The sequence below is a fragment of the Odontesthes bonariensis genome, chromosome 13 (assembly GCF_027942865.1).
Source record: "Odontesthes bonariensis isolate fOdoBon6 chromosome 13, fOdoBon6.hap1, whole genome shotgun sequence".
Taxonomy (NCBI): Eukaryota; Metazoa; Chordata; class Actinopteri; order Atheriniformes; family Atherinopsidae; genus Odontesthes; species Odontesthes bonariensis.
In genome coordinates this window covers 30,284,240-30,302,533 of record NC_134518.1, presented here as the reverse complement: position 1 = coordinate 30,302,533, position 18,294 = coordinate 30,284,240, and the positions used below count along the sequence as shown (strand labels likewise).

The following is an 18,294-nucleotide window of genomic DNA, read 5'->3' as shown; positions in this document are numbered from 1 at the left end:
ATCCAGAATAACTACGACAAAAATTTTCTTTTTGTTTTTTCAAAGATTTGTTAACAATAAAATACAGAATACAATCAATTATTTCTGCATTTCAAAGATAACAGAGAAGACATTACAATCAATACAGGATTGTGTGATGCAGAAGTTTAGTCATTAAATATCAATTTTGGGACTGAAAAGACAGTTTCCCAAAGGAAAGTCATATCATCAGTGATTATCTGGACCCATTTTATTAAGATTTCTTAACCATTACAGGACATGACTTAAAAAAAACACAACAGGACCAGAGCAACCCTTTCATATCAACGACACTAAGAACACTTTCACTTGGTTTGCACAAACAAAACATAAGGCAGCGGCTTTTTCAACTGAGGTCCCGCAGTGGCCCAGGACCTTCAGAGGATATAAGTGGCAGGAACTAATAAAAGGTCTCGGACCCAAGTAATGCAAGTATGAAGGTGTTAAAATGTACATCAGAAAAAAAAAATAAAAAAAAAATGGGGAAACAATGATAAAATGCCCATTAATTCTCAGCAGTTTCCCACATTGTAACTGTTGTAAAATTGACATGACATTGAATTACAACGGTATGACATCACACATTGTAAAGCTTCACAAATATAAATCTTTATTAGCTCTTGCTTTCACACCAGCTTCCCTGAATGAGCCTCAAATACACATTAACATGTTTTTCCACTTTGCACATCTTCACATCACTGATCTTTGAAATTAAATTGAATACTTTGATTAAGTCTGGATGGTCCATTGGTCAACAGTGTATTTCCACTAATGGAGATTTAACACAGTCAGATTGCCTGTTACAGCAGGACAGTTGTATTGATCTACAGCTAGATGGCGCTGTGAGGCTGTGTTTGAAAACAAAGCCCCCCCCTTCCTCAACAACAAACCCATCAGGCCATCCCCTCTCCTCTTCACCTCACACCCTCCGGCCCTCCTCATCACGCCTTCTGGCTCTCCTCCTCCTCTGACTGCTATCTCTATGCCTCTCCATCTCCTCATCTCGCCCTCTCCTAGCCTCCATCCATCTTTATCCCCCCCTGCCTGACTAGCCCCCACCGCCATCTCCACAGCTTCGCTCTGTCCTCTACTGAGTGGCCACAGCCTGGGACTCCCCTCCAGAGGTCTGGAGCTGCATCAGGCTTCCTGAGGCTGGCCGGTTCTGCCCCATGGCCCAGTTAAAGAATATTCTGCAGGAAAAGAAAGGAGAGCAATGTTTGAAATTTTACTGAAACAATCAAAGCCTAACATGTAAATGTGTTAATTACCCTTTTGGGTAAATGTTACAACCTAATTCCAAAAATAAGTGGTGATGTTGTGTAGAATGTAAATAAAAACAGAAGATAATTATTTGCAAATATGAAAAACATATAAAACACTGAATCTAAGACATTTACTAAACAAGGTGAGGCTGCCTTTCAGTTTTATGCTCCTAAAATCTGGAACAGTCTTCCAGAAGAATTGAGACAGGCCTCAACTCTGACAATGTTTAAATCCAGGCTAAAAACAGTTCTATTTAGCTGTGCATATGACACCTGAAAGTATTTTATCTGCACTCTTCACTTTTAAATTAATTGCATGAATGAAACTGTTGAACGACCTCCCATTGCACATTAGACAAGCCCCTTCACTGTCCATTTTTAAAACTCATCTTAAAACCCATTTTTATTCCCTGGCTTTTAACCCAGCATGAGACTCCGTTTCTGTTATTGTTTTAATATTGTTATTGCTTATTATTGTTTTTACATGGTTCTTATGTTTTATGCCTTATATTTCGTGTTGTTATTCATGTACAGCACTTTGTTTCAGCCACGGCTGTTTTAAAAGGGCTTTATAAATAAAGTTGAGTTGAGTTGAGAAATGATTAATGTGTTCATTATAATAATGAATTAATAATTAATTTATGTTTTTTTGGAATGATTTTATTGCCTTCTTGTGATTTTATGTAGCTCTAAAGCACTTTGAATTGCCTTGTGCTCTACAAATAAAATTGCCTTGCCTACTAGGTCATAAAAAAAATATCAGCTCATCTTGAAACTGATATTAGCAACACGTCTAAAGAAAATAAATTTGTACAGGGCCAAGTTTACCACCGTAATCTGGGAACTGAGGAGGCCAGCTGCTGGACCGCTTGGAGAGGAATGTGCTCCTGGTCTTGTCTTATACGGGATTCTAGCTGATCAGCAGTCCTGAGGCTTTTCTGTATCTCGAGTTTCATGATGTGCCAAACGTTTTCAATTCATGAAAGGTCAGGACTGCAGGCAGGTCAGTCTAGCACCTATGCTCTTCTACTGTGAAGACACAGTGTTGTAATAGACACATTGTCTTGCTGATATATGCAAGGCCTTCCCTGAAAAAGATTTTGTCTGGATAGGAGCACATGTTGCTCTAAAACCTTTCAGCTTTGATGAGATGTGCAAGATCCCAGTTCCATAGGCACGAATGCAACCCTCATACCAGAGATGAAAGTTTAAGTTTTTTCAACAAATGATTAAAACAAGAAATATGACTTTTCAAGTAGACCTGCTGAACTTCTTGTTTTTATTTGTAAAATATATATAAAAAGACTAAACTTTCATAAAATTAGGATAGCCTCTCCAAGTAGTAACAGAGTCCAAGTTTCATGAAAGAACAGTGACTAAAGAGGCAAGCTGAGGATAAATGAATCGACAACAATGCAATCAACAACCTTCCTCCTTCATTTCCGGTCACAAAGATTGGTGCGAGTTCTGTCCTCAGACTATCTGTTTCCTCAGAGATTATCAAAGTGGATCAAATCCCATTTAATCTCCTTTGGCCGACACAGACACAAACACCAGAAACCTCTGTAAACACACATGCCATTTATTGAACAATGCGTCTCATGTACTCTAATCAAAACTAGAGGTAAACATGTACCAAAACGGGGTTTTTTCTGTCCGTTTTCTGCCCGATAACATCAGCAGATTAATGTTATCATTTTCACCATCCGATGTTATTTAAGTTTTGACCCAGTCAAAAAAAATATATATATATAAAAGAAATAAAATAAATCAGAATCCAACTTTCTCATCTCTTATTATTCAAATTAAACCACGATGAATCGGATTTAGATTTGAAATGCATCATCATATAGTTACACCAGGAGGTTCAGTAGCAAGTAGATTTATGGATATATTTGTTTGCAATGTTGTTCAGAAGTTGTGTTCCCCCACAGTATGAGTCTTCATCATAATACAGTGACAGGGAAAAAAAAATAGATGAGCAGCACTTGTACACAAGCAACAAAACAACCATCAGTCATATCACAGTCTTGCTGTCTTGTTGCGAAATGTCATTTCAGAAGCAGTCTGTTATTGTAATGGCATCAATTTGTAACAAAACATCAAGAGTCTTTTTAAACTTCAAAAGAGACTCATTATGCTTCATCAACTTTAATATAACGTAATATCTAATGCAAATTCATCTGCATTTGCTTGTGTATTCTCATTTTTTAAATATAACTGGATAATGCTGTTTTTTTTCAGGTGACTTTAATGTCCACTGATAGCGTAAAATGCTTCTGTGATCTAAAGCATCAAAGTTGAATGTGATGATGAAGGTGGTGTCAGTACCCGAGAATCAAAGAATCTCTTGGACGAAGACGGAACAATCTGAAAGAAACTGAATTTCTCTGCCCACGGCTACTTTGATAAGACGTAAAGTGAATCAGACACACGAGGACATGTTTGAGGTCGGCAGGGGGGCAGTTATGATCAAACATATGTGAAGAAGCTGAGCAGTATCAAGGGATTAAAGGCCGATACCATTAGGTTCTCAGATCCTCAAAACTATTCATACGAACAGGTGAGTCTACAGCATGTGCAATACAAAACCAAAAAAAGCTGCAACTAACAGATTGTTTTATTGATTTATGTTGCCATTTTTTGTCTATTTCCACACACCTACCTTTTACTGAAAGCAAAGAGATTCAATAAATGAGATCACCAGATGTTTATGGCAACATGTGGCAAATTAAGAGCGAGAGGTTACAACAAAAACAGCAAATAAGAGCACTGAACTGGACTTTAGTGATTGATAAATCATGTTGGAGGAGGGTATGGCTCATGATAACATCAATACAGCATTTCAAAATGTAAACATCTGGTCCAGCAGACACACACACACAATATAATATAATCATATCAGAGCCTTTACAAAACAGAAAAATAAAAAAATAAAAATCAAATCCTAATTCACTTCAGTACTCACTCTGCAATGTACTCCAGCGGCGTCCAGGAACTGAAGTCTGCGTCAGGCATGAACTTCCTGTTCATTGGCGTATCCAAGGTAACGCTGCCAAATGAAGCCAGATGACAATCAGGGTGAGTGGCTGCATCTGAGCAGCAGAGAGGAAACTGAGCTGGCAGACAGCAGCATCATCTCCACTAACACATCAAGCATAACCGTTGTTGATTGGAAGTCATTTTACTTTTAATTGTGTGTAAGCAACATGCATATGTTCAGCCACAAAAGAATGACTATTATTTCTGAGGAAATTCAGTAAGAACAGAGATGAAGGAGGGCTATAAATACATTTAAGCATCTTAATTCAACTTTTGTTTTTATTTACAGTCAGAGGTTTTCAAGCTATCAGACGATAAAATTCAGTGGATGTGTTTATTGTAGGTCGGCCAGCTCATTTGGCAACTTTATTAAAACTGTATGAACCTGCAACTGAAGCACAGTCAGAAACATCTCTGCTGGGGGGTTGAAGCATTGAAAAAAACTTTAACGTACAAGTGTGGAAACTTGTATCATGATATATATATATATATATATAAAATCATGGTGTAAGGATGGCTGTGTCAGTTTATCTTAGGAATAGCAGTCTGCGATGACCTTTATGTTGCTTTCTCAGGAACACACTATATTGCGAAACTGGTGGTGGTGCAGCAGCACAAGGGGGGTTCTGGGGCTTTAAAAGAAATGCAAGTCATGGCTAATACTAAACAGATGTGACAGCATGCTGGAGAGGCCGATTTAGTGTGGCCTCATGTTGGGGGAAAATACAACCAAAGAGAAAGCAGGAGCAAGATACACCCCACGAAAATACATTCTCACTTCTCACGATGACTGTGCAAAAGCTGGCTTTAAATTCAATAGGCAAACAGAGGAGGCGATGATGCAAAGGCAGCTGGGTGCGTCATTCATCTAAAGCAGATCATTCACAATCACACAACCACAGATCTATGAAGGGAAATTTGCATCCTTAATCATCTTTTATTCCTGCCGCTCATCTTCACTAAGCAATTCTACACCGTTCATAAGAAAGACTAATGTGGCTAATTTTCCAGCACAACAGCACTGATCCTCAGTCCTCGCACCAGCTGTGTGCATCAGTGGTGTATTTGAAGCTGCACTCTGTTCAGGCTGAAAAATGCTGTGTATATTTAATGTTAAACTCTTTGCAAAGGATACAGTTGTGGATTTTGGAATGCAAACTTTTCTTTCAGGGGTTATTGATCGTCTTCTGTACCAGTTGCTCACAAATTGTGTGCCATGACAAGCCCAGATGTGCTGTGGGATTGTTCACATCATTACTGCAAAATACAACTATAAAAGAATTATGGTTGTTTTGCTCGGTTGCAGAATGATGGGAAATGATATGTGCGACACATCAAAGGCTTCGACTCACAGCCAGGAGGATAACAACACCACCGGTGAAGCCGACCCACCTCCTGAAAACAGTCTCAGGGTCTTAGCTGGTTTGAAAGAATCATCTTTTGGGAAAAGTCGTCAACTGCTAACATGGTATGAATTTAAACATTCCCTCTATGTTGAGTAAGTAAAGTGCCATCTTCAAAAAGAGCTGGAGATTTGAAACATTTTGAACCCCAATGGATCAAGTTACAAGCTAGAAACCTCACATAATACCAGAGGCATCTGTGCTCCTTGCTTGTACAAAAACAGAGTTGCTCACTTTAAAAGCAAAAGATGAACATGCAGAGTTTTGTATGAACCCTACGATGAAGGTAAAATTTACTGAACTTCCCCTGATGGGCTTTTGGTCATGTACCAACAACCTCAAGCCAGGTTGATTAGCAACTACATCTTTTCCCCATTACCTGCTTGTAATGCCTCTGTTGAACAGGACTTGCTGGAGGCCGTTACATTTAGTGCAACCCAGAGTGAGATAAAAATCACACTCACAGCCACATAACTAGTTTTTAAGTTGGCAAAAAATGTTGAAATAAATACAAATCACCACAATCATACACTTGGCTTGCAGCAGTGATAGTGTCGTGCTTTTTAATTAACACTGATCAATTTGTTGGCTAAAAAAGTTGGAAAAAACAGACGTGGACTCATACTGCAACTCTTCCTCTGCAGTTGCGGCCGCTGTGAACCCACATTTTTTTTTGAGAGCAACCGAGTCGCCCTGTAAGCCTTTGTGGATTTAATATTTGATGCTAAAAGAGATTAGCTTTCATTTTATTACTCCTTTCGGGCCACCATCTGTGGTCTGCATAGGTAAGTTGCCGGATGAAATAAATAAATAAGTAAAAAAACGCATTATGGATTAAAGTGTGCCACGGGATCACCATAAATCCAACAGTCCTAGACTAAATGAGCTGCCGGTGCACTTTGCACATTTTGAAGTGTGTTTACCATGTTTCATCTCAGTACTCACGGTAGTATAGCAACAGCTGCAGCTTCTGGTGGCATCCCACTGTTTTTTGAAGCAAGGCTCTGACACAGCTGGTGGATGGCAGCTTTGGCCATGCCGTAGCCTATCATGCCTGGAGGTTACAGATGGAACATTATTTTGGTGGCCTGGAGAAAATTCGGTCAGCAGAGGAAGAACAAACAACATGAATTGCATTTGCTCTCAAGGTGTCACAGCTGGCTCGTTGTTGCCCAGTGTGATGGATTATTCTGTTGTGACGCTACTGTGTGAAATGTAATTGATCCAATGCTCCAGAATGTTCTGTAGCGTTTCTCTTGTTATAGGCAGACAGAGTGTCATATTAAAATAGGATCGCATTAAACACCCAGAAAGAACTGCTCTTTTTTATTGCAGAATCTTACATCACATCAAATGCGTCACGCACTGTGCTCACAGTTTATGGACCGATAGAAGTGCCCCGAAAAGAGAATAAATCTGTAAAAGAACAAGAAAATGAATGTGGAAATATAAAGAGGAACTAATAAAGAAATGTGGAAATGAGAAAGAATGGAAATAAGAAGGAAAATAAAGGTTTTAAATACTCATCCTGGCACAGATTATCTAGTGATGGGAAAAGTTTAGTGGTTACCTTGATTGACTTTTAGAATGTAACTGTGGGTTCAAAACTCAGAGTAGGATTACTGGGAGTAGAGCATAGAGTGGGGAAAGGGGAAAAGCAAAAGGATCTGACAAATAACAAAGGCTACAGTAAAACTACTTCCATAATTATTTGTTCCCTTACTTCCTTTTACATCTCCACTTTTTCTTTACTCCTTTTAATATCTTCTCTGACGGATTCAGTCTTTTTGTGTGGCACTCCCATCATTTCAGAAGAGGTGGACAACAGTGCTTTATTAGAGAGACATCTGAACCTAAAGAAGAAAGATTTTGAAACTTTAAGCTGCATCAGCAGTCATGTAAAATGCAGCTTAGCTTTTCACGTGGTGGTGAATTATAGGTTTTAGTATAAAAGCCTGGACAGCCATGATGCAAAAAGTTACGCCTGTTATGTAGATGTAGAACCTGTAAATAAACCCAGTTTGGGTTCAATTGGAGGAATGTTTCAAATCCTCAGCATCTGGAAATGGTAACCGTCTCCTCCCAACATCTAAACAGGAATGCTATGCGTCTGTTCACCTCCCTCAAGCATCTTATGAGAGGCTTACAAAGCACTGACCAATGAGAATGAGGGGTGGTAGCACAAATTTTTCTTTCAAGCTTTTTCCTCCAAATAGAAAAGTCAGGTCCGATTCAAAAGAAAAACGTTAGAGGTTCCATCCTTTTTCTGGTCAGTTCTAGAGATGGATGAGCACCAAATCCGAAAGATGAAATTTAAGTAAAGATAGAAATAAAATAACATAAATCATGATTAAAAAGACTTAAACCTGTGGTTTTTGCAAACATATCTAACTTTATCTTTCAGAAAAAGTCATGTTCAGCTGCCAAAATGAAAGGATAATCATCCTAACAGGCAGGATATATTCTTAATATGCGAGATAGAGTTTTGGCTTATCAACTGAAACTATGGTAAAAGGTATATTGGAGCTGAAGTCAATATGATGACCAACAAATATTTTAGTTGTGTATAGTTGCTGAAAGGCTAACCTCATTAAACAATTTTTTCAAATTCGGCTGCAGAGGAGTTTGAAATGTGTCCGAAACGTGCGTGTCATGTTCTAATCTGTTCAAATGGAAGCTGAAGCTAAAATCATAACGCAGCAGGCGTGAGACAGGCCTAAGAATTTTCCATTCATTAGCTGGGACATTAGCTTTATCCTCTCTGCTCAGTGGATGAGTCTATGTAGCCTGATCCACTCTGTTCTGTTTCCAACAAAGTTCTGCATGAAGTTCAACGGTTGCTTGAACACAGCTGCAGAATAGTTGAAGGATAAACTGCTCCTACACCTTCTGAGGACTGACCACAATTTTAATCCCAAAGGCAGTCAGAAAGAAGGGTATTCATATTATTTTCCAACCCTTTCTTGATCTGCTACCTTTCAAATTTGCTTTGTAATTTCAAGAAAAATTACAAGAAGAAAACTTTGATCGACCACAACAAATCAAGGTTAATACAATAACTCAATCCGCTTTTCTTTGCACAGATTAAACAGACTCAGGCTAAAGAGAGCAGATATGATGCCTCAGTCTGTTTAAGTGGAGAGAACAAAATCTGTCCATGAGCGCCACAACTGCTGAGTCATTCTCTTCCAAAGCCAATCAGCACCTCGGCTCTGTGCGGACTGCTGAGCCAGAGCTTTGTGTGGCTGGTATTGGATCTCAGTTCATCACATGGCAGGCTTGAAAACCACATGACCCCAGCATCAAAGCCTTTGTAAGTGCCAGAGAGTCTGATCGGCTGGACTGGTGTCACATGATAACAAAGTGGCACCTCAAGGATTAAATAATGGAAAAAGTCAAACAGGAGCGCTTCAGAGAGATTCTCGCAAATCATGTGCTTGGGTAGCAGTTGGTTAGTCTCCCCCTCTCATTTATCTACTTTAATTAACCCTCTCTTTATTGTTTTTGTTTATATCTACTAACTCATGTTCAGGATATTTAAAATGCTGATCCATATATTTGCTTTTGGTTTGTCAAAGAGACGAATCACCGACCCATTTTTCCCCTTATTTTTTTGTTCTTTAAATCTTTTTCTTCAACACAATTCCCCCCCAAAGTGTTGCGTCTCTGATCAGTAAAACATTTCCCTGGTAAACACATCCAGTCAATCAGTCACGATGAAAATGGTAAACACAATAAAACCGACTCACCTCCTGTGCCAGCCTGGGCTGCTTGAGCTCCTGCCAAAGTCAACAGCCCGCCAGATTTCAGGTGCAGAGCGGCGAGGTGGCTGGAGATGGTGGAGGTCCACACGCTTTGTTTCCACATCAAATCTGTGTTTTTGTACAAGTCTAAAGAAAAGCAAAAAGAACAGTATCTTCCATTACTTTCTGATGACTTTTACTGAACAGATGCAGCAAAGCTGGCCTTTCAGCACGCTGAGCAAGCTGTTAATTAAATCTAAAGGAAAGGTTAAAAACACAGTACCCTGGCAGATGTTCCGCCTCACAACACTGTACGATACATAATGCCATGTAAAATATATTAGTGTAACAAGGGTTAATTTGGCTTGTGTATAATTCCACAAAATTATTGTTTTTAAGACATTTATAACACTAGTCAGGTGGAACTTTTGTTTTCTTTTTCGGTTTCTGTACATTCTTTTATGGGGGAGCAACATCTGTGACAAAAGACACGGTCCCGCCTAAACTCTTCCTCTTTTTTCTGATGTTCGGTGAGGAAAGGTGAGCTCCCATTTTGTCATTTATATTTGTCATTTTATTTTGTCAGGTATGCTCCATGTTTTACTTATTTGTGCTAATGTTTGTGCTAATCATTGTAATCACCGCTCTTTTTTTTCTGATGTTTGGTGAGGAAAGGTGGAGGAAAATAAAGACCTTCGAAAGAGCAGCGGTGTGGTCTCCATTCGTTCTAACCTTAACACAACGCAGAGGTTTCATACCGGTTACATTTATTAAACATGGACACCTGAACAGATTGAACTGACGATATGAAATGAGGTCAGAAGAAGTGCATCAGGTATGAGCACTAGAACACCCTGAGGGGTCTGAGGGTGAGCAATGATGCCAACAATCTGAGCCCTGGTGCCAGTTCACAATACTTTTTGACAATACCGACACATTTGTTGCTCCCCATAAACTCTTCTCTTCAGGTTAGTGAGTCATGAATGTTCTGCAAGTGGTCAGAAGACGATCTTTAGAGTGAAAGTGAAGCTGTAAATCAGGCCCAGCTGTGTCTTTTCATAGGAGCGGCCTCTGATTTATTCGACCACAGTTCGCATAACATATTAATCTGAGCTAAGATACAATGCTAATTGTGTGGGTCGCCTTATTTCAGTTATTCACACTCAAGAGTGGTGTCATTAACCTCATTTAACTTTTTTACCAGAAAGGAAAAAACTGTTTTTCCACAAATCATTAACATTTAATGGTAAACGACAGGACGTGGCTTACAGCAGCGCTTATTAGCCAAACAGCGCATGTTTATTCTGGTGCTTGCTATTCACACAAGTCGTGCTTTCCCTTTCATGCTTTTGTAATGATAAAGGAAATAAACTGGCTGAATAAAAGCTTGAAAATCTTCTCGGCAAAAAGAAACACTGAGAAGCTGTCGTTTTAAATTCAATCGCATTCAATTTCGATGTAACCATGACAGGCTACAAAAAGCCCAGCTGATGATTAATGTTAAATCAAATAAAACTTTGAACTCTGACCTTTGGAACGACAGTTCCCTCCAGCCCATCCGCCCGCTACACACAGGATGGCATCCACTTTGTGCTCCCCCAGCAACTGAGCCACATCTGCCGTCACCTGCACAAAACCAGACACAACGGCTGAGGCCTTTCAGGGAGCTGCTACATGGCATTTAAATGTCAAACCAGCTGGAAACTATTAGTTTAGGATGATGATAAAAGAGGAGGATATGTGGAAAAGGCTATCACAGTAGTGAGTTTAATACAAACAGCGTGGATATATAGACGTTTAATCACTTTAAATCACAAAGAAAAAAAAAGAAATATGTGATGGCAAAGCCAAGGGTACATATGTAAGAAATAATAAAGTGTATTAAATAAAAGTAATGTCAAATTGACATTATTAATCTATCCCACCTTCTGAACAACTGGATTTACCCTACACACGACAAATAACTTCGTGTCAGTATTAATAAATGACAAAGCAGCAAAAGCAACCCAGCAATGAAACATTGTCACTTATTACAGGTCTCATACAAATATATTCTGAATATTTCCTTCTTTTACACATCACATGGCAAAGCAACACAGAGTTAACAAATGTATTATACAATATTAACAAATCCTCTGTTATGTTTCCTGGGGTAAAACTAAAAGTGACCGTCTGTTTGGCTCTTTACTTTGACACATGCAGCTCACCTGTCCCGCCTGCTCGGTGAAAGATTCAGTCAACTTCACGATCACGTTTTCATTCGCCTCGTCATTAGCAGCCATATCGATGCTGGCGACCCACTGATCCACAAAAAAAAAACAGAAACAAACGTGCGGTTAGCGGTGACGTTAGAATTAGCATGTGGCTAACGTTAGCTGCCACCACTCACCCATCCTTTAGATTTAAAGAGCTGGACACATTTTGAGCCCAGGGCGCCTCTTCCACCATACACGATCACCCGGTGTGAGGCCATGTTTAAGCTCTGTTTAATGGTCAGCTGTGGCGGAGAGAGCTGCAGAGCTGCGGCTGAAAAGCACCGAAGAGGAGAAGAAGAGGAGGCGTGCAACAAGTGGGCGGAACTAACGCTGCACATGGAGTTCATTTTACCCTTCTGTTGTCTTGCGGGTCAAAAGTACGGAAGAGTAGTAGGGCCAGGCATGAGAAAAAATATTATTATTTTTTCTCATGCCTCGCCCTAATACTCTTCCGTACAAAAGTGACCCACTACCATGTTTAGCTGTAGAAAAAATACCTTAAACTATCTTTTTCCAACTTGAAATTTTATGACTTTTCCTAAAGGGACCCCCATCATTAGAAAAAGTCTTACTTTATTTTTGTTTATGTTTCCATGTGGGCTGTACACCACTAAGGTACAAAGATTGTCTTATGGGTCATTTTTGACCCGTGAATTATAAAAACATTTAAACAAGAAAAAACTTAGCTTAAAAAACTTTAAAAAAAACTTAAACTTAAAAAAGTTCACTGTTTTTTCCCCTTTCAGTATAATTAATTAAGAAGTAATTACTTCACATTTATATAATAGCAATAATAAACCTTTATTATGTAAAAGAAAACTGAGAAAACAAGAAAACTGTTGGTCCAACTGACAGTTGGTTTGTGGTTAAAAAAAAAGTGTAATCCTGAAAACTGGTGATTGTCTTTTTGTAATGTGTAACAAAAAATACATGATAAAAAATGTATTGAATTGAGTTGAATAGATAAATAACAGGAGGTTTCATCATACAAAATAGATTTTGGATTTAAAATTCAATTAAGTCGCTTTATTTTGGGGCTTCGGTAGAGCGGGTCATTTTTGACCCGTAGGACAAGGGGAGTAAACACAATGTTAAGACCGCGCAAAGGGTTATGTGGTCATTTGAAAAGCAGGAAAAAAATAATGTGTATCTCACACGTTTCCACAGAATAAATTAGACTGCCAGATTGTATGCTGATTTATATAACTGTGGAAATCAAGAATGGAGAAAGCTGTTCTCCAGCCGTGCATGGTCAACTTCAGAACTAAATAAGAACTAACAGTGGGGTGTGCAACTGTAGTACTGTAGTGTGTGTGTCAACAGGTGAATAAGTAAAACATGGTAAGCACTTTAAAGAACCTCAAACAAGGTTTAAAGGTGGTCCAAAAGTGCAAAACATGCAAAACTTTTTGAGGATTTAATCAATGCAAGAAGAAGAAGTTTAACATACATATATTCAGAGTTTCATAGCTGCTGGTCCAAAGCAGCAGTAAAATAAAAACAGTGGCCAATACCCCCAAATAAATATACAGCTTAAAATTTCAGTTTTACAAGCCTTGGAATACACATACTTTTACTGCATTTATTTATGTATTTAATTTTCTGGGCATTCGTCCTACAAGTCATGCTGTCAATCTTTGCTAATTCCTGAATATCACATCAAATTTCATGGCAAGATTTTAGTATTCACAGGATGAAGAAATATTGCTGTCTGATAAATACATTAACAGGTATCTGTTGTAACTGCATGTCCTCTGACCATTACGTTTTCATATAGTGAACACTAGGTGCTGCTATACGACTGCGTGCTTTATGACAAAGCAGTGAGCTGCATCATGGCATTATGTTGTTGCTTTGCTATCTGTACTGTGCCAAAGAAGCGTGCCGACGAACAACCTTGGCTCTCATGAATAATACAGGCAAGTTGGCCTTGGCTCCCTTGTCAATGTGGTGAAGCCCTCGATCTGTCACACTCACCTGAATATGACACACACTGGCGCTACAGGGAATAAATGCTTGGTTTGTCCAGTCCGACGCAAACACACACAGGTGAGAGAGTGTCAGGGAGACACACACTTTTTCCAGGCTTGTAAACAAAAGTATTATCCCATTCCTTCCAGCCTGTCTTTTGATCTCCCAGACAAAATGTATGAAAAACACAGATAAATGCTCGCATGCACTCACAGCCTTTGAAGTGTCAGATGAGGAGGAGCTGTTTGGGTCATGAGAGTCAGTGAAGCTGACTGTACTCACTTCTCCTTGAGAGCTGGGCGACATACCAGAGAACACATAATAATCACCCCCTGCTGTCCTGCTCAGGCGAGGAGGAGACCTCCTGCAGGTTCCTGACACTCAGCAAACACTAAATTAGAGCTAATCAAAGTAATCAGTGCCTGGTTGATCTGTCAGCAGGTCAGTGTTTCTTGGTGGTCGCCTGCAGATGCGCGGTGATAATTGAGAGGTTGCCAGTTTAAGTGCAGGAACAATAACGGGGAACATCTGGGACACTCCAAGCCGGTAACCATGGCAACCATTTCTCCAACAAGCTGAGGGGGGCTCAATGGTAGATGTCTATCCTGATGGTTGCATTTTAGTTTTTTTACCGTGTCAATTTGGCATTTCAGGATTTTGATTAAATCTGTCTGGTGGTTATAATTTTGGCACCGATGCAATGTCCCAAATCACCTCGCAACGTTATATACTCTATAGCTAAAAACAACAAAAAATAAATGAATAGAGATATTCACTATTTCATTTCTCTCATTAAGGGATTGTTTAGTTGTCAGTTTCCCTTTCATTCCTGCCTCTCAGGATTTACCCAATACACTCAGAAAGGATTCTCCTTCAGATGCCCACCATCCATACATCCATAGTTCTTCTCAAGGTTCTCTTGTGGTTGACAGGAACATCAGGTGTGGAGTGTAACTAGACTTTAGATAAATCAGACACATTTTATTGAGTTTGCTCTTAACAGTGCATTTGGATGTTGGAGATAATATCATTTGGAGATAATTGTTTTCTTAATATCTGTTAATGTTCTATCTGTGCAATTGAGACTGTATTTTCCAAAGAACTAAGAATACAATAAAGCCATGTTGCCAAGTTGGTGAAAAGAAAAGTAATATAAAGTATAAAGAAATATGATCCTCAAGGGCATTGCTTCTTTTTACAGTACTAACGTCACAATAAGCTAACCGTGACACTAGACAGTCTTTCCGGTTGGAAATCAAAAACTATAGTGAATATTGTCCTCGTTTATGGAAATTAACTGCCAGATAGAGAAGATCCAAAAATTACATCCCATTTGGAAGATCTATAGCAAGAAAAAGTAAAAGCTGAGGTTCAGAAAATAAAATCATTCCAAAGCTAAAATGTGTCATTGAAGCCATTATGTTGGCTTCTCACCTGCAATATGTAATGGTTATGCCAGCAGTGTAGCTGCAGCACTGCCTTCATAACCACTGAACTTAACCTTTGCCTTCGTTAATGGCCATACAGAAAGTTATGCATAATCCAATGTTTACATGATTTAATCACAGATTGTCTAGTTTTAAAGTCTGTGACCTACTGCATTCACACTGAAACTACAGTGTTGCTGATATGAGGTCAATGCAATGACCAACAAATGCTTCAGATGTGTATTTTCTTGACAACTGCGTCCATGATGCCTACCTCACTCATTAAATATCAATACCCCCTATAACTCCAGGTGGTATGCAGCATGTCTCGAGAAACAGCTGAGACACATATGACACATAAGCCCCTTTCACACTGCCGAACCCGCGTTTAATTCGCGAATTTAGCGTGTCCGCTGTTGTGTTCACACTGCCGACTCGGGCTGCCGCGTCAACTCGACTCGCCTTTCGACCCGCGTCGGACCCTAGTCTTTTTGCCGAGCCGAGTTTGGTGTGAACACAATCGACGCGGGTCGGACGAGGGCGTGACGTGAGGAGTTTAAAAGACAGAATGGACAGCTGATTCAGAACAACAGCGACAGGTGAGGACAAGTTTTACTCTGTTTTAGCCTACATCAAGTTGGAGATATTTTTTAATATGGCCAACTGGGGAGACAAGGAGGTCCGCGAGCTCCTCAGCCCCCGAACAGAGGACGTTATTTTCCGCCACATTTCGGGGACGGTGAAAGATGGACCTCTGCTGGAAGGGCTGGCGAGAAAGATGGGAGAGCGCGGTTTCCCACGCAGCAAGACGCACCGTAAAGTAACATCTCCATGAACTGCATTGCAAAAATGAGTTCTCAAGGTGTCCCGCCATCGTTTGTTTGAAAAATTTGATGCAGACAGGTGTATTTCACCCTACCTCCGACGCATGGCTTGTGCCTACGTCATTGTACACGCCCAGCATTTTATGTGTTTCGTGTGACGCTCTGCCACTAGGCAACGCCCCCTGAACTCGGCTTCAGGCGACACGGGTCACCCCGACACGCCAAGCGTTCACATTGCTCGACGCGGGTCGAAGGTGCAATTTGGACCCGCTAAGATAGCGGGTCGCGGTGTGAAAGGGGCTAAAAACTCTTTGGATGCTCTGATCTGTCAACAATGAAAAACACGACAATCTGCACACGCAGCACCTTTAACCTATGGACATGGTTCTGCAGCCTGTTCATTGGTGCTTCACAAACACAGGCCTACATGTTGCAGCAAGTTTCTGCCATTTAAGGGCAGTCTAAGAAATGTGTGGAACAACCTGAAGTGAGGGCCTCCTCTTGGTATGTCGTTGTTGGTCCTTTGGGTTTGCTCTCCTGTGGAAAAAACAGAACTGGACAATGATGTGCTTTGTGATGGAGTGAAACCAAGTGTTAAAATAATGAAGATTGTCCTATGCAGCTGTTATCTGAGCTTCTCATACATAAATTCAGCAACATACATTACAAATGACTAAAGTACTTTGCAAATGTACTCGTTTGCACTTGAACGCAATGTTATATTATCCACAAATTCAGGCAACATCAATGATTTTTAGGCCTCAATATGATTTTAAAGGGCATTTCAGCACAAGGAGTTCTGTAGTGTTGAATAAACGTGAGTATGCCCACTCATTTTTCAGTCACCATTGAGTGAACCTGCTTCTAAATCCTCTCTGATTTGCATTGCTTTCAGCAATGTGCTGTAAGTCCATTTTTTTCCAAATTCAAACGCATGCCCTGCTCCTCTCTACCCTTTGACTGCCTCGAAGTTGTTGCCTCCTTGGACGATTTAGTGAGGTTTTGGCATGAACTTTAGGGCATTAAATCCATTCAAACACCCTTTCCCCTGATGTCAAGCAGCAGAATTTATGTGCAAATACCACTGGTCCATTTTGAACTAAATATGGCTGATTGCAGGTCAGATTGAGGCACCACTACACCACCGGCAATTGAACCACACAGATGACCCACATAACCTCCTGAACAACAACTGCTTTGAGGTGCAAGGTTGATGCATTTAAAAGTTAAGCCAAAAGCAATCTTTTCCAAATAACAAAAAAGTTTAAGTTGAAAATGAAAAAGAACTAAGTGAAAGAACAATTGTCTCTACAGGGCACTATGGGAGACTTAACTCTCCTGCATTGTCCAAAAACTCTTGACATCAGATATTTTTGCCGACAGTGGTTTATGACATTACACTGAATGCATGTCGTATGTATTTCAGACACTAGCGGCTGTTTTACATTTAACATGTGCTGACAAAGTGTAGCTAATGTTGTGGAGAAAAGAGTAGTCAGACTCACCTTTGGAGCCTCTTATGGGGAATTTATTGATCAGAACGACACAGAGACATGTACATGGTAGCATGCACGGAAATTGCCAATGACTTTAGTTTGTGAGATCTTCTTATACCTCTTGATTTCATTCTGTGTGTATGTGGCCCAAACCCAATCTATATATGGCACCCGCTGTCTGAGAATGCTACTACATCTTAGTCAGAGTTCATTCTGGTCCTAAACAATATGTGGTTCGAGCAGTGTCAAGGCCCTGCTCTCCCTGCATAATAACTTCAGATTGGTTGCTGCTTCAGTCTGTCTTGTTGGTGTGCGTTGATTCAATCAGATTTTGAGATAGTGTCATGGACTACAATTTTTCAGTGTAATCTTTCCATTTTCTACCATTATTTGGGACTGGGTTGCATGGGAAACTGTCCAAGCAGAAATCCCAGTACCCCATCCAACTCTTCCAGCCCGTCAAGAGGGACACCAAGACAATCCCAAGCCAGCTGACAGACATATACTCTACAAAGAGTCCTGGATCTGCCTCAAGCCTGGGTGAACATGTCCAAAATATCTCTCCTGGGAGGTGTCAGGAGGGCATCATAACTAGATGCCCAAATATTTTCTATCTTTTGCTAATTGAAAAAGGAAGTTAGCTTGGTGTGAGTGTGGACAACATGGCACAACAGAGGAAATTGAGAGAAAGAAATAAGCAAACCTGACAAGAGCAGATGTTTGAATGGTTTTTAGTTCTTGGTGAGAGCCTTGTGCATTTAGGATGTAAGACAGACCCCGAGCTGAACGTATAGCTGTTGTTGCAGTTCCTTGATTGTTGCTTTCTTAGCTAAATTGTTTTTGATCACAAGCC

The 18,294-nt window shown here is 40.0% G+C and overlaps 1 protein-coding gene across 1 annotated transcript; it reads right to left on the bottom strand.

Moving 5' to 3' along the window:
* Positions 1-214: 214 nt before the first annotated feature.
* On the bottom strand, positions 215-12,045 carry qdpra (quinoid dihydropteridine reductase a). The gene is made up of 7 exons (XM_075481903.1): positions 11,858-12,045; positions 11,676-11,768; positions 10,998-11,094; positions 9,475-9,615; positions 6,671-6,779; positions 4,249-4,332; positions 215-1,208 (listed from the first exon to the last, which is right to left on the bottom strand). The coding sequence occupies exons 1-7, from the start codon at positions 11,939-11,941 to the stop codon at positions 1,106-1,108; spliced, it is 711 nt and encodes a 236-aa protein (XP_075338018.1). The 5' UTR covers positions 11,942-12,045; the 3' UTR covers positions 215-1,105.
* Positions 12,046-18,294: the final 6,249 nt, after the last annotated feature.

Bases quoted from the DNA above. Each gene is read 5' to 3' on its own strand.
- qdpra (XM_075481903.1), bottom strand. From the start codon at position 11,941: ATGGCCTCACACCGGGTGATCGTGTATGGTGGAAGAGGCGCCCTGGGC. The intron at 9,616-10,997 runs GTCAGAGTTCAA...GCTTTTCTTTAG, and splicing joins AGGGAACTGTCGTTCCAAAG to ACTTGTACAAAAACACAGAT. The intron at 4,333-6,670 runs GTGAGTACTGAG...TTCATTTGGCAG, and splicing joins GCAGCTGTTGCTATACTACC to CGTTACCTTGGATACGCCAA.